General features: G+C 42.8%; 1 protein-coding gene across 1 annotated transcript in view; it reads left to right on the top strand.

The window, feature by feature from the left end:
• LOC144784639 (macrophage mannose receptor 1-like) overlaps positions 1 to 17,321 on the top strand; it is a 949,320-nt gene that overhangs the window by 637,752 nt on the left and 294,247 nt on the right. The window contains exon 20 of the mRNA XM_078663568.1: positions 4,674 to 4,816. Coding sequence (XP_078519694.1) covers positions 4,674 to 4,816 — 143 coding nt within the window. The remainder of the gene's footprint in view (positions 1 to 4,673; positions 4,817 to 17,321) is intronic.

Raw genomic sequence — 17,321 nt, 5'->3', positions numbered from 1 at the left:
CCCCGTAATCAACCGGGAATTAGGAAGCAGCACTCTCAGGGTGAATTCACAAAAGGTTTATTTTTCTCAAAACGCGCTTTCGGCACTCGGCCTTCGTCAGTAATGAAACAGAGAGCTGAACAGCCACATTTCATTTAAACCATCACGTGGTGATTTGACTCAACATAGAGATAGGACACAGTAATAAAAACGTGACCGCCATCTTGGAGTGGGTCTATATCTGATACGTGGTATGTAACATTAAATGAATACAACAAAACCCAGACAATACATAATCGTCTGTATATCAATCGGATCGTATATAGTTTAAGAATACACATCATATATATCACGCCCACAAATGGGCTTTAATGAAATATTCTAAACAGATCCACACTCTCGATACTGTTATAATGCCCTGTATGGGCTGATACATATTACAGTCCAAATGTTATGATGTTAAGAAGAATCAAAATGTGTCATATAGTAATTCATCATGTAATTGAATGAAAATAAAGACAAAAGAAGAAAAGGGAAGAAAAATACGGTTAATCATTCACAGTATATATATCTCTCACAGTATCATTATATAAGATGGACAGCCAAGTCTTCATGCATATTGAGCCCCATCAGCATTTTGCTCTGCAGGTCAATAATATATCGCGACTCAAGTCTCCTGAGTTTATGAAGTCTGTCCCCCCCTCTCACACTGTAGGGGACAGAGTCTAGACAAAAGTACGTTAACAAGTTTCTGTTACGTGCATGCTCTTTGTCAAAGTGTCTAGCTACTGGATAGCTCGCATCTGCATTTTGGATCGCTCTTTGATGTTCCAAGATTCTTAGTTTCACTGGATTTGTGGTGCTGCCAACATACCTTCTGAAACAAGGACATGTTAAACAATACACCACATAAGGCGTAGTGCATGTAAGGAACTTTAGTATTTTTCTAGGCTGTTTCACCCCTGGCACATTGTATTGTGTAGTGCGTTTGCTCCCTTTGCACGCCTTACATCTACCACAGGGAAAAAAAACCTTTGATGGGTTCTGACTTGGTTTTTGGTTCAAATCCTTCATGGTGACTATGGACCAAATAGTCTTTCAATGCTCTTGCCTTCCTAAAGGTCACTAAAGGATGGGAAGGTAAATCTTGCTTTATGACAGTGTCCGTCATCAAGATATTCCAATGCTTCCGCATTATGCGTTTTAGGTCAGAGGCATTGCTGGAGTATGTCGTTATGAGTCTGAATGTCCCCCAACAGTGTTTCTATTGTGGTTTTTGTCTTTAAGCAGCCCTGCCCTCTCTAGATTGCAGACCGTACCCAAAGCTTGCCTGAGTACCCCATCGTTGTACCCCCTTGCTTTGAATCTTTGTATACTGCTACTAGCCGCTTTCCGAAAATCTTGTTCCCTGGTGTTATTTCTCTGTATCCGCAATAGTTCCCCATACGGTATACTGTTAACCAGGCTCTTCGGGTGACTGCTGGTCGCAAATAAGGTGGAGTTACCTGCAGTCTCCTTACGGAATAGCCTGGTTTGCAGACTGCCATTTTCAACAAATACTGTTAGGTCAAGATAATTGACTTCAATTTGGCTGATCTCCCCAGAGAACCTCAAATTATTGTTGTTAGTGTTCAGTACCTCAATATATTCTTTAGCCAAATCGACTGAACCCTCTATAATTATAAAGAGATCGTCGATATATCTGTACCTACATTTCACACACTCATTCCATTTTGCATTTGCCGGGGACCAGGCCACCTGCTCCTCCCACCACCCCACGAATAAATTTGCGAAGCTGGGGGCGGAGCAGGTACCCATCGCCACACCCGTGAGTTGCCTGAATAGGTCCTTGCCAAAAAGAAAAATATTGTTGTTTAGGCAGAATCTTAGGAAATCAAGTAGCATCTTATTGTGTTCAAAATATTTCACTGGTCTACTCTCCAGAAACCAGGAAATAGCCATCAGTCCTTCTTCGTGCCCAATGCACGTGTACAGGCTGGCAATATCAATCACCAACATAGTATATCCATCACACCAATTAACACTTTCAATGTATTTCAAAAAATGTTTGGTGTCTTTCAAGTATGATTTCAAATTGATCACATGAGGGAAAAGAAAGGAGTCTATGTATATCGATAAGTGTTCTGTGAGACTGCCTTGGGAGGCTACAATAGGCCTTCCCGGAGGATTCAATAGGTCCTTATGAATCTTAGGTAAGTAGTAAAAAGTAGGAGTAACTGGGTTAAGGCATCTCAGAAATAGATGTTCGTCACAACTCAGCATGCCATTGTTATACCATTTGAGAATCATATCATGATATTCCTTAATGCTGTTGTTATATACATTTGTAGTGACTCTCATGTATGTGGTAGGATCATTACGCTGGCGTAAAGCTTCCTTCTCATATTGCGTTTTGGTGAGCAAGACGATATTCCCTCCTTTATCCGAGGGTTTGCACACCAAGGAAGAGTCTTCACATAACTTTTTGAGTGCTACATGCTGTTTATTAGTAAAATTCTGCTGCTCATATTTGAATTTCATAGTACTCCTCAGATTACGTAAATCTTGAATCACAGCCTCAGAGAAAGTGTCTATGGCATCTGCACCCATCACGGGCATGAAAGTGGAAGTCGGTTTAATGGTAGTAGCACCACCTTTCTGCTGTACACCCATGTCCATGACCAACTGAGTGTTCCTCAAATTAGAGGCCTCATCCTCAAACCCCTCTGTCCTTAGTTCTTCAAGAGATCTGATACCAGCCAGGTCTCTGCAGGTCAGAAAGTCATCCTCTGTACTTCCAACCACCATAGGTTTGTCCACTGGTGGTTTCGTTTTGAAGTATTTGAACAGTTTCAATTTACGGGAAAATTTAAAAAGGTCTATCCATGTCTGTGTGAACTCTAAGTTCTTCTGTGGGCAAAACGTGAGTCCAAGTTTGAGGATACTTTGCTCTTCATTCGTCAATATCCGGGATGTCAAATTTACTATCGTTAAATTGTCTGTATCTTCTACCTCTATTTCTTGTAGAAGTTCTTACTGCTCCTGGTTAAGGGTGGCGAGCCTACGATGTTTGAGGCACCAGCCCCCCCTCCTCGTCTTCCTCTTGCTCCTCTTTTTTCCGGGGGTTTGCCCCTTCCCCCCTGGAGTTGTTGTTTCCGCATCACATGATATTCCTTGTGAAAATCCGACGACTCTGGTGGGGTAGGTGGACCATCTTGACCGTCCTCACTGGACACTTCGTCACCTGTAACTGATGATTCTGAGGTCTCAGGAACATTCACAGTTGCTGTTGGTTGTTTCTTTTTCAATTCCTTTCTGAGTTTGTCATATTTTTTCGAAAAGCTCAGAACTCTTCCACTGCTGTAGTCTTTCTCGTCTCTTTCGAATTTTTCTTCCTTTCTTTGTTTGATTTTATCTTCGTATTTTTTAAACGTTTTTTCATAGCTTCCCGTTTTTCTTCGAATTTCTGTTGATCTTCTTCTTTAGCTAGATCATGTTCCATATCTTTTATTTGTGTCAGCGCTTTGTCTCTATCGCTCCAGGCGAAGCGCACCAATATTATTAAACTTCCCTTGCAGGATTGGGCAGTGTGTTCAGCCCATGCATCCAATAATAGAGGGTCGGGATTTTCGTATGCCGGGATAGTATAAATCCTGAGTCCTCTCGGTACACGATCAACGTCTATGTAATTCTGGAGAGAAGTGGCTTCCCACCATTTTCTGCATTCTCTCTCATACAGACGCTCCAACGTTGTTAATTTTGCATTTAAATCCGTTGTGTGCTTATTCGAAGCTTCAGGTGCTTTATCCTGGGCCCCAACAGTTTTATTTCTATTTTTGAACATGCCTTGCTCGGCTTTGCGCCGCTCCGTTTCACAGAACATAGTTACTTATAGTCACAGCCGTGACCATTAAGTCCTTATCGTGAACCCTGACGCCAGCAACGATTTGACATATGTTAATGGTAACAGACGGAGAATCTCTTACCCGGTATAGCCTGCAATCGCCACACTGTAAAAATCCATCCGGAAGGCGATGGGCACCGTTAGAGACTCCGTTTAATAAATCCAAAGTTTTTGTCAAAGTTGCGGTGCGACTGGAATAAATATTCACGCTCCACTTGCACCTGCCTCTCGCACTCATAGGCTGGTGCCTGCCAGTCGGGGTTGCACCCGACAACAATATCAGCTCCAGAAACCCTTCCCCGTAATCAACCGGGAATTAGGAAGCAGCACTCTCAGGGTGAATTCACAAAAGGTTTATTTTTCTCAAAACGCGCTTTCGGCACTCGGCCTTCGTCAGTAATGAAACAGAGAGCCCAACAGCCACATTTCATTTAAACCATCACGTGGTGATTTGACTCAACATAGAGATAGGACACAGTAATAAAAACGTGACGGCCATCTTGGAGTGGGTCTATATCTGATACGTGGTATGTCACATTAAATATATATATATTTAGTAAGTAGTCAATGTCTTGAGCATCTAAGACAAGAACGTATTTGTAACTTATTACATGATATTACACAGCACATCCATGAAGAACAAGAGGGTATTTGTGTCCCTTTCACTGGAAGTAAATCTAAGTCAAGAAAATATATATTATGCTAATTGAAAATGATTTACCTATGCACAGTAATTCATCAAAAGGCATCATGATCCATGGCGCAATATCAATGATTATATTGTTTGCAGGACTATGGAATGATATCAATTGTGGCTATCCATATCCATCCATTTGTGAAAGGCACAACAGCTCTGTTAACTCAACATTCGCTCCAACAAGCCCTCGGCCTCTGGGCGGGTGTCCCTCCAGCTGGCTTTCACACAAGAAAAAGGTAAGCATGAACCATGCCCTTGTATTTTACGAATCCAAATGACATGCGATATCATGAAGCTCAGTGGCCGCTTTAATGGACTATTTAAAAGTAACGCTTCCTTTTTTTTCTAATCTATGCCATAAATGCTAACATTTATTTCAACCATACTCTTGATACCGTGAATAAATCAATGCAGTCGATTCACAAACATATTTGTACGTTTGCATTTGTGGTGGTTAACTAATCTGTCACAGAAAATGTAAGAAATGGGGTGTGGAAAGAAAGAACAGGGAACTACTACAAAGGCTGCACCTTGAGGTAATTCACAATAGATGTGCATAGTATCTCAATAGACACACACTTTGAAAGTAAATATTAGCTTACTATACTTTTTGGTGTGATGTGCATTTGCTTTCCTTAGGGACGATGTAATAGTAGGTTTTAATCCCTTTCTTTTCCAATTTCTGTGTGTAGATAAGGGTTTATAATCAGGAAGAGTAGCTCAGTGCAGGGAATCATGGCTTTTATATACAGGGAGTTAGGTCCTGGGACGTACGGACAGCTGGACCATATGTCAATTTTTGAAAAGAATAGTGCTGCCCATACATATGGTTTGTAACGCCTCCTTGTTTAGAGTAACAAATCACCTTTTAATTGAAGATTTGTCTGGTATTATTTATTTATACCTTGTGAATCATTTGTTTTTAGTTAGAAAGAAAGTTTATACGAAAAGACATACCATGTACAAACACTTATTCAAACAAAGGAACATACTTCAAATAACTATACAGTATTACAACACCATTACATAAAACAAAAATCTGAACATTTCATATGTACATTTGCACAATATCCGCATTTTTCAATTTCATATGTACATTAACACAGTATCCACATTTGTGATACAATTCAATTCCAATCAAGGAATAAAGAAAAATTAAGAAAAAATCAAGTGGAGAAGAGATGAATCACTAACATGCACAATATCAATCGAAATGAATAGACTCAATCAATGTTTCAGTCATTCAACAGTGCTTGTCTCCATTTTGCCGACGCGTTTCGAACTCGCTATGTTAATTTGCGTGTTCTCATCAGGGCTGTATGATTTTTCCTGCATGGTTTTGTGCAAAAAATAAATAAAAGGGGAAATATGCATCAATTCCTCTTATATAGTGAATAGCCTCAGTGAATCGCTCAAATATATACGTTAATTGTAAGGGGATTACCTTACAAAAAATTGTCGCAGTTTATTGGGGTTCAATTGTTTTGTGACGTCCCTGCAGTGGTTTCTAGAAGAGGAAAAACCTGATCAGTACATTGTTCCAACAGAGAGTAGGTTTCCTGATGCCAAAATCATGTGCACTCATATCTAAAACCTTGTCGTGTATGTTACCTTAATCGAATTACGATGGGCATCCAAAGTGATTGTGGAGGGTCTTGTTAGGTGCCCGCCAGTCCCAATTGCGAGCCTCAGGGAATGAATGAGGGGGAATGTAACTCGTGCTCGTTTTCTACTTAAACACGTATGACAGTCTTAGCTCCCACCAACGTGTACCTGTGCTCCGGGGAACGTATTTTCACTACTCGGGGCGGCTTCAGGCAGGAACGGCTCGAACACAATTCAGAGCGGTGCAAGTCCTGCAGGGAAGACCAGCGCTCGGTTAATCGCTGCTTGTCGTTTAAGTCATAATTCCGATTGGGCATTAGCGTTTGGTGATCGTTTTCTACTGAAACACGTATGACAGTCTTAGCTCCCACCAACGTGTACCTGTGCTCCGGGGAACGTATTTTCACTGCTCGGGGCGGCTTCAGGCAGAAACGGCCCACATTATGATGGATAGGCCCTCTGCGGGAATAGTTACAGAAGATGATTGCTACTAAGCAAGACAGGTGAAAGACTTGACTGCTTCGACGGGGGTTTATGGACTAACAGCCAACCAGTTCCTGACCCACAGGGAAGTCATCAATGCCCAGTGACAAAAGTGGGGAATTGAACAATAGAACCCCCAAAATCATGAAGTGTAGTAGCTCCTATACAAGATAGAAATTGGAAGCAGATTTTCTTTTGACAAATTACGAAATGGATGCGGGTTGGTTGCAAGGATCTGTGAACCGTGCTAACGATGAGAAAGACAGGAAAATTGAGACAACCTGGAAAGATAATCAAGGTATATAAGGAATGTGTAAGAATGATTGAATAGGAGGTTAAAGCGACTAGGAATCCTAGAATAAAATACACTCAACTTAGTTACATTCACAAGACTTATAAGACCCCAAAATCATAAATAAGATATTCACATGGAGTGGAGTTGTCACACTATCACTCACTTCTGGAAGACTTTTACAGAATGTTTAACTCATCCTAGAGTTGCTTACTGGGTTTATTTCTACACCTGAAGCAGAAGACATTAGGAATCAAGTTTCTTGATTTGCCATTTGAGTAACCTAAAGGAGAGAGATAACATTGCTTCAATGTCAATAAATAACTTGCTTGGCACTTAAATTTGCACCTATTTCTGCATTGGTACGCAATGGTTTGGCCGCCCATGTTTATAAGGTGTGTGTGAAAAGTTTTGCCCTTCGCACACTGTGTCTTTGACTTTTATGTCAAACACGAAGCACAGGTGCACTTTTACCGTGGACTTACATAAACTAGACCAAATGGTGTTTTCTAACCAGTTTTATTCTTAATGGACAAAAGGTGCATGTAGTGAGAGGTTAATTACAGGTCTCTCACTGCCTAAAGATGAATATTGAATCTATTTAGGTCAAAACATGAGTAAACCATGATTTAAATGACATAGGTTGCCTTACACGAATGTGAGTAAGAACAAAATATTCATATGCAGACCTTCATATTCAAAGGAATAGCATGTCTCCAAAATATTCAGAGCAAAAGAAAGATAAATAAAAGTGAATCAAAAGAATGATGGTTGATACAATGATGTAACAGGGAAACAACTTTTACAACGCAGCCATTACATCGCACTACCTTTACATAGCAGTCATTACATCACTACATCTTTTACATATCATGTCATTACAACACAACCATTACATTGCATGTCACTATAAAGCATGCCATTACAACGCATATCACTACAACGCAGGCATTACATTGCAAGTCATTATAACACATACCATTACAACACAAAGTACCCTTACTCTATCCGACACTTACCCTACTGTTGCACTCACTGGAGTTAGAATAGTAATTTTTACCCCTACACTATCCACCACTTACCCTACTGTTGCACTCACTGGAGTTAGAATAGTAATTATTACCCCTATACTATCCAATTCTTACCTTAAATCTGAAGTAATGGTATGCATTGTAATGGTATGCGTTGTAAAGGTATAATGCGATGTAATGGAATGCGTTGTAAAGGTAGTTTCCGAAAATGCAATGTAATGGCATGTGATGTAAAAGAATGTTGTAAAGGATGTTGTGATGTAAAAACTGCATTGTAAAGGTAAGCATTGCAAATGTATGTGTTGTAACATCATACATTCATGTAACAACTCTATTAAGGTGAATGAGGTTGTTATACGTCAATATTTAATGTAATACGTCCATATTTAATGGGTTTAGAAATGTATTTTAATTTTCATTCCAATTATTTCATTGTGTACTTAAGATTAGACCCACTTAGAGAGGTTTGATAGAGTTATGCAATTTGCGAAATATAGCCAGATCACATCTTTAATGGTCTTAAACACAACCATCGAAAGGTGGGTTTCTTTCCTTATCTGCAAATAAGGTTTTCTGAGCTGCTGTGTATGAGTTTAATATTACTTTTAGATGACTCAAGGGAATCCACAAAATGCATGAAATAGCGTTTAGGTGAAATCTAAAGACAGTCTTTCATTACTAAGCTTGACTGATTAAAGTGAACCAATTTAAAATGTGACAGATTACATATGCACACATAATTGAATTCTTTTATGGCCCTTGCCCAGTTCAAGTTCAACTTTATTAATGTTTGGACACCTGTCCTTAAACCATACATTTTAAAACAGAGTAATATTTTAATTTAAACTACCCCCAACTCTCCACCTCCCTGCTTGTAAACCAGGCTAGTACCCAAGTACACAACCATTTAATACATAAAATCTCCACTTCCTAATGCTCCAGCACTAAAATAGCTATCTTAACCTCTTGCATCACTAATCCAAGCATATTTTCAAAAATGTTGCCAGGGCGCATGCAACATCTAAAAATTCCATGTTCAACAAAAGTGCAAATGCATCATTACGATGATTTATATCTTATAAAAGTGGTTTTAAAATCAAATGGCAGAACCTACTAAAATGTGGACAGTCAGTTAACAGATGGACATTACAATTTTGGAATCACAAACTGTTGCAAAGACATCCTAGGCCCTGGTCACCCCCAACATTTTGCTGACTAGTACAAGTGGTAACTGACTTTGACTGTCCCTGGGCTCTGCCTAACCAGGGCCAGTGCAATGCTGAAAATACACTTAAAATACAGTAAAACACCTACATACACTATGGTACACTGTGGGTTAGGGTATCCCTGTGATTAGCTTGGCCTCCTCTATACGGTCATGGTACATAATAGGGCAGAGGGGTTAAAACTACCTTTAAGTCCCTAGTAAATACTAGGGCATGGCAGTTTGGAGGCCAGCAGCCTTTCTGCACTGGCATGTGTGCAATGCTGAAGCCTGAGGTCCGTTCAAAAATAGCCCTGTGTTGCAGGACTGCTTATAAAATGCAAACTATGCCCAAACTTGACTTTGGTGTTTGGTGCACGCAATTATTAATAAACTACAATATTGTGGCATAATATGAACCCCTAGGATGTCCTCTTGGTGTCCCTGAGGTGGGGGGTCAGGTACTTATAGGGAGGACATATAAAATACGATGTATGTGCGCTGGGGTTAGTGAAATTGCACATTTCACTACCTACATTGAAGTAAAGTGCAGCCCAAATTCGACTTTTGTGTTAGGAGCATTGTAGAGTGAGGATCTGCAATATTTTGACATATTCAGAACACCAAAGGTCTCCCCTAGGTCTTCCAGGGGTGGGGATCCTTGTAAAATATGTTGTATAAGCCCTGGTGTTGGAGACATTTCTCAGTTAATTTTCCCCACTGCAGACCTCCAACCACATAGCTTAACATGGAAAGAAATTATTAATAAATGACTAACAATAGGGATGTCATAAAATTTAATTCAAAGACTTAGTAGAATAGTATTGATAAGTCCAACAATATGATATTGTTGAATGTATCCTAAAATGTGTAGACAAGAAGATATAAAACTTTCTTGTCTGTAAATCAAAATTCTGCCCTGATTGGCGAGAGTCAAGTTTATTAGCCAGGCTGCTTTGAGGAGGTGATAAGTAGCTCCTGGTATTAGAGAGTCATACTGGGTGGAGAGGGTTCTGCTACAGAGGAATGACAGAGCAGGGGGATGGGTTGTAACCCATGGTCTTCAAAGTGAGGAGGGGGAAGGGCGAAGAAGCCAAGCCCACCTACACCCCTACCCTTTAAACCCAGCCAGATGGTAGAATTAAGGAAGAAATTAGTAGATGTGAGGGGGAGGGGGAATATGGAGATGATCCATCCCGAGGGCTGGTTTAGCCAGCTCCTACCTCTCTGCTAAAAATAACAGCCATATTGTGTTTGGGAGAAATGGTGCCTTCTGGGAGACTATAGTTCCACCCTTTGAAGGATATGGTGATACTCTGGGGTGTTGCTCTGCACCTCATTGGACAGGAGTGCCCTCATGCTTGACCCAGAGAACTTAGAATAAGTATCCGAGAGGGGCAGGGCCTCTCAGATCTGCTTCTTGAGACAAGAAGGAAAAGAACGGTCCATGCTGAGAATTTTGATTTGTAACAACTAGGCCCTGAACTCTAAAGACTGTGCCTGCACACTCTGAAACTACAGCCCTGTGGACCTAACTTGCTTCAGAAGGACTAAAGGTTAACAGAGCTCACCTGGACCATTGCTACCAAGAATCCTCAGCCTGGAGTACTACAAGTAGATTTGTAAGGGTTTTGCCCCAGTGGATTGTGGGAACGGAATTCTCAAACTTCCAGGCCCTTGGAGTACGTTTTTGACACTGTGCAACCCCCTGGTCCAGAAGTTTGGAGAACTTTGGAGCAACTTTGAAAAAAAGCTCCATAAGTGGACCGACTTGACCTGGCCAGCCAAGTCGGTGACCTTAAACCACGAGCCGGCCTGCTGTCCAGGTTTGTCACGCTGAAATGCTCCGGAGGTCTGATTTCCAGAGTTTTACCAGGAGCTCATTAAAGCCCAAGCCAGCCTTGTGGAGAGCAGCAAGACAGCCATGGAGAAAAAGCTCCATAATTTATTCTAAGTCCGAACATAGAGGAGGTGGCCGGGACCAACCGCGAGAGTCATGCCAAATACCTTCAACCACTCACCGGCTTGGATCTCTGGTTCACCCCGCTGGAAAGCTCCCAGAGCTCTGACTTCCATGAGTTTGACTAGGAGCTTGTCGCAAGGGAAGCCGGCAACCCCTCACCGAATCTGGACTGGCTGAGAGCTTTGACAGACCCATATGAAAAAAAGCTTCAGAAAAGTTTCTAAATCAGAAGGTAAAACACTTTGATCGAGGCCTACCACGAGGGGTAGCCATGCAGGGCTCCATCACGGTCAGCCTCAAACTTTGACTTTGCCATGGTCTAGCGCGACCAGGTATCCCAATAGGCACTATAGGTTTCTAAGTGCTTTATGGTGCTAAATCTTTCGATATTCATATCTCCGGTTCCCTACATTGATTTATTTTGGTTTTGATGTCATTTTAAATATACAAATATTTTCTATTTAAATACATTGGTGTTGGATTTTTATTGTGTTTTGTGTCTTAATTATTTACTAAATGAGTATTTCTAAATGATCTACATACCTTTCTCTTAAGTTAAGCCTGCCTGCTCACAGCCAAGCTACCAAGGGTTGAGCATGGGAACATTTTTCTGAGATCTATTCTGAGCCCTATATTATGAAAGTGGCCTATTGGCAGTGGTAGATTTATATTTAACACTACTAATAATCTACTTTCCAACATTTTAGTGTTCAGCGATGAGGATGAGGGCTTGTGTTTAAAAAGTAAACCTTTTAGTGAAGTGAATACAGATTTTAAAAGTCCTCTGGAATGCCTTAGAATAAAGCTTTTGAGTTTAATTTTTGGAATTTGGACTAAACTGTTTTAATCCATTGTTTTGATGTTTCCAAAATTGTTCTAAGTCTGTGTTGACGTTGCTGTGACCACAAAACTAGGGAAGCAAGGCACTAGACCTGGCTAAACTGTCTAAGTTCAGGATGGCTGATCTGAGGGGACAGTGTAGGCTTAAAGGGCTGCCTGCTTACAATAAGCTTAGGAAGCCAGGGTTGCGTAACTCCCTTAGGGCCTGGGTTGGGGTAGCTGGGGAGATGAAGGGTGTTTCCCCAACCGTACTCATGAGGGGGGTGAGGATGGTGCCTCTTCCATTTTTGCCAGTGTTAGCCATGTGATTCCAGATGGTGGGTGGATGGCAAGGTCCCCTACTCAGGAATCATCCCTGTCCCTTGTAGAAAGGCAGCTTGAGGCCCAATCAGCTTCCATTGCCTTGGAAAAGGAGACGTTGGAATTATCCTAGAAGGGACAAGAGAGGAAGGAGGACAAACAAATGGTGGTAGTGAAAAGGATTAAGAGTTTGAGATGTCCATGGGTGGTGGATTTGATCACAAACTTCTCAAGGGCATAGTACCCCGGTACATAGAGGGGAAAGACATTGATAAATGGTTGACTGCATTTGAAAGGGCCCTTGAGAGCTGGGGGTCCGCCCCAAGCATTGGGATTCACTCTTGTGGGAACTGATTCCAGTTGGTGGAAGGGATAGGCTCCTGACCCTGCAGAGAGAGGAGGCAAAATCTTATACTCACATGAGGCAATATCTAGTTGAAAAATTTGGTTTAGCCCCAGAGCAGGATAGGGTAAAGTTCAGAGTCACCCAGAAAGTAAGTTCAAAGTCATGGTTAGACTTTTTCGACATTTCTCAAAAGGCACTGGAAGGCTGGATTGTTGGTTTCAAAATTGACACAAATGAGTGATTGTATAATTTGTATTTAAGAGAACACATTTTGACTTGTGCTGAAGAGAAGATACGCTAGCACTAAGTGGACTCAAAGCTGTCTGTTTCTAGGGACCCAGTCAAGGCAGCTGATGAGTGGGTGAGAACCCAGCTATCCACACAGCACCAGGGAAGTGACCAGAAGAAAGGAGGAAAGGTCCCTACCCACTGGAAAGCCCAGGGAAAAGAAGGTCAAAAGCAGAAGGAGTCCTTCAAAGACCCATAAAAACCTGAACAAGGAGGGGTGGTGGGCTCAGCCAACCCGAATTCAAAGGGAGGCGGTATCAGGTCATGAATGGTGGGTTCTTTGATCCCTCAAAGGTGGGTATGTGCTTTGACTGTAACCAACCAGGATACAAAGGGACGATGTTGTCTGCACCAAGAAACCTCCTACTAGGGGGCCATCCCCAGGGATTACCAGTGTGAGTGTGGGGGTGGAGAGTGGTGTCCTAGAGAGTGGTAGGCAGCTGGTAGAAGCAGTCTTAGTGTCCCTGGGAGTAGTGATTATTGCAACACTTGCTGGCTTGCCTCCAAACATGAATAAGTACAGGCAGAGGCCTAAAATGAAAGGGATTGAGGTTGAGGCAATCAGAGACACTTGGGCTAGTGTAACCATGGTCGTGGACAAGCTGCAACCTGAGGAGAGGTTGCAACCTGCCAGGCCAGGTACTCCCTGGACTGGAAAACAAACATCCAGGTACTAGTTTCGGGGTATTACCCCTCATCAGCCAGGCTAGCTTGAAACCGGTGGCTAGCGCACTGCTTAGTGTTTTCACCAGAGTAGGTTTTCTGAAAGATGTAGTGTCAGGTAGGGGCACAAGCATTCTGTCTAGCTATCTGACTGCTATGTGGGATGAGCGTGGTGTCAACTAAAAGTTCACCACCCCATATCACCCACAAACAAATGGTCTGGTTTAGAGGTTCAACAAGACCTTGACGAGCATGATCAATAGGTTGTTTGAGAAACTCAGGAGGAAATGGGATGTTCTCACATGCCTACGTTTGGCCTACAGGAAGGTTCCACAAAAAAGGGTTTGTTTTAGTCCCTTTGTTTTGTTGTGTTGACACCCTGTGAGGGGGGCATTGTGCCTGCTGAAAGAGTCTTTAGAGAAGCCTCTCAAAGATGACAAGGTTTCTTGATTATGTGCTAAGATCAAGAATGGCTGAGTACATGTACAAGACAAGCAGGAACTGGTGCCAGCCATGAGTTCATAAAGCACTGGTAATATCAGAAGTCTTCTATGCCCGAGTATACTCCAGGATAGTTGGTGTGGGCGTTGAAGCCTGTGCCTCCCAGGGCCCTCCATGACAAATGGAGTGGGCCCTTTCCAATCTTGGAAAAGAAGGGTAAGGTTGCCTATTTGGTTGACCTTGTCACCCCCAGGAACCCTCATGGGGTCCTGCATGTGAACAGATTGAAACCCCACCATGACAGGACAGATATGACCATGTTACTGTTCACTGATGAGGGAGTGGAGAATGAAACTGAGCTAGTGCCTGACCTCCGCTCCACTAATGTGCGAAATGGGTCAGTGGAGGGATTTGTACTCTCTCCCAGGTTGGCAGACCAGCAGCACAGAGACTGTTCCAGCAAGTGCTGGAACAGTTTGATGGCATGTTCTCTTTGACCCCAGACATCACTTAGTCGTGTGTGCACCACATTGACACTGGTGACACCCTAACGGTAAAAAATAAACTGTACAGGTTGTCTGATAATGTCAGAGCCAGCATTAAGACTGAGGTAGCTAAGATGCTGGAATTGGGGGTAATTGAAGCATCTTATAGTCAATGGGCCAGTCCAGTAGTGCTGGTGCCCAAACCTAATCCTGAGGGAGAGGAACCAAAAGGTGTTAAGGTTCTGTGTGGACTGCAGACTAACTGCAGTCACAAAGACTGATGCTTACCCTATTCCTAGAGCTGATGAGCTGATTGGCATGTTAGGGGGCTGCTAAGTACCTGAGTACATTTGGCTTTGTGGTGTAGTTCCTATATTCCCAATAGGCTCTGCGCATTGGAATAATATAAACAGCAGTTTAGACGTAGGACTGAGGTCGACTAGGTCTCTACTGACTATATTATACTTAATTAGTTTTGCCAGCTAGCTCAGAGGTCACTAGAAACTTTCTCGAGTAAACAAGGAGGAGTTTAACTTCCCTGGATAGACAAGAAGGGAACCATAAAACATGACAACTTTGCTCCCTCAGAATAAGAGTGTATCTCTAGAGTCGAGTGAAAACAATAGACAGCTATTTTACTCAGTCAATCGTGCATACTTAGTTTCACCAGAGTGCAGAGAAATAGAGAGACGGGCGTTTTCAATAAAAGGTGTTATTTATTGAGCAGTCTTCTTTCTCATGCAAGATAAATGAATTGCCACAATTGCAATACTTAACATGAAGTTGAGTTGAGTTGAGTTGAGATAAAATTTGTAAAGCGCTACTTTGCCCGTAGGCGTCAAGGCGCTAGGGATGGAAAAGCTGTGTGAGCTGTGAGCGAGGTGAGCAGGTTAGTAGTAGGACTCCCTGAAGAGCCAAGTCTTCAAGGCCTTTCGGAAGAGAGAGTGGGAGGTAAGTCCCTTGATCTCAGCTGGAAGAGTGTTCCAGATTCTAGGAGCACGGGAGCAAAAGGATAGCCCCATTTGACTTTGTTGCTTTTAGGTACAGACAGAAGAAATTTGTTGGTTGAGCGGAGTGCCCTGCCGGGGACATACGATGTCACCAAGGGTCTGATATCTTCCGAACCAAGCCTGTGCAAGGCACGGTGGGTAAGGCACAGGACCTTAAACTCTATTCTGGCCTGGATGGGGAGCCAGTGCAGATACTTCCTTATTGAAGTGGCTGATGCAAGCCTTGGGGCATCAACAACAAACCGGGCTGCTGCGTTTTGTACTGTTTGTAAGCGTTGTATCTGTAGTTTATTAATTCCAAGGTACAACGCGTTACAGTAGTCTAACCTTGAGGAAATTAGGGCCACGGTAACCAGTTTACGGGCGTCGATGGAAAGGTAGTGAACCAATTTCCTCAAGGTTCTAAGGACGCCACAGCAGGTGGAGGTTGTCCTACTGACTTGTTTTTCGAAGGAGAGCTTGGTATCAAAAATAACACCCAGGTTCCAAGCGGAATGAGAGGGCGTAGGACAGGCTCCAAGGGCGGAAGGCCACCAGTCCATTGACCAAATCTCCTCCTTGCCTCCGAAAATCATCACCTCCATTTTTTCCCCATTTAATTTAAGGAAATTCCTCACCATCCAATTTGCAACCGCTTCCATGCAGTTCTTAAAATTTCTGGCTGTGATGTCAACAGTTTGTGAAAGAGAGACCATGATCTGGGTATCATCAGCGTAGGAAAGAACTTCCAGCCCAAAAGATCTTACAAGTTTGGCAAGAGGTGTGACATAAATGTTAAAGAGCATGGGGCTCAGGGATGAGCCCTGAGGCACCCCGCACTGCACAGGTTTTGCTGGGGAAAGAAAATCACCCAGCTTGACCCTCTGTGCACGGCCCTCCAGGAAAGATTTCAAAAGGCTAAGTGCCGGTCCATCCACTCCTATCTCCTTAAGACGTTTAACTAGGATGGAGGGGGACAGGGTGTCAAATGCGGCTGTAAGGTCGAGCAGGACCAGAAGGGTAGTCTGGCCACTGTCGACCTTAGCACGGATGTTGTTAGTGACAACTGTCAGGGCAGACTCGTTGCTATGAGCCCTCCGAAAGCCGTGCTGGGAGGGGTCAAGTAGGCTGGAGTTCTCCAAGAAGGCACTCAGAAGGTGGTTTAAATGGGCCTCTAACATTTTTGCGGGAGCTGGGAGTAGTGAAATAGGCCGAAAGTTCTGTAAGATCTTAGGATCAAGCGAGGCCTTTTTTAAAAGGGGCTTAACTATGGCCATTTTCCAGGGGGTCGGAAAGACACCTTCCTGGATTGCCAGGTTGATGACTTCCAGAAAAGCAGGAAGCAGGACATCTCTGCATTCTTTAAAGACCTTCAGAGGGCAGGGGTCGAGGGGGATCCTGATTTGAGCGTATCTAAAAGCGAATTAAGCTGCTCTAGGTTGAGCGTGTGGAAGATGTAAGAGTTCCCCTGTGGTAACTCCATGAGGTCTTCATTCGCAGGATGTAGCACTGGGGCAGCGGCAGGTCCTAGTTCTTGGTTTAGAACTTCCAGGGCTGAATGAATCTCGGTTATCTTTTCATAGAAGAAGGAAGATATCTGGTCACAAAGCTCCTGGGTTGCTGTTACAGGATCAGGGGATTGCAGAGCCGACAAGGAGTCGACAATTTTAAACAGTTCCCTAGTGGAGCTGAGGGAAGCAGTCAGTTTGGAAAAGTGTAGTTTCTTTTCTGCAAGAACCACAATTTTATATTCTTTGAGTAGGAGTTTATGTTTTTTTTTTATCTGGATCGAGATTAAGTCTCCAGAGCCT

The sequence above is a fragment of the Lissotriton helveticus genome, chromosome 10, assembly GCF_964261635.1.
Source record: "Lissotriton helveticus chromosome 10, aLisHel1.1, whole genome shotgun sequence".
NCBI classification, from domain to species: Eukaryota; Metazoa; Chordata; class Amphibia; order Caudata; family Salamandridae; genus Lissotriton; species Lissotriton helveticus.
The sequence above is the reverse complement of the archived record's forward strand: the minus strand, read 5'-3'. Positions and strand labels throughout refer to the sequence as shown.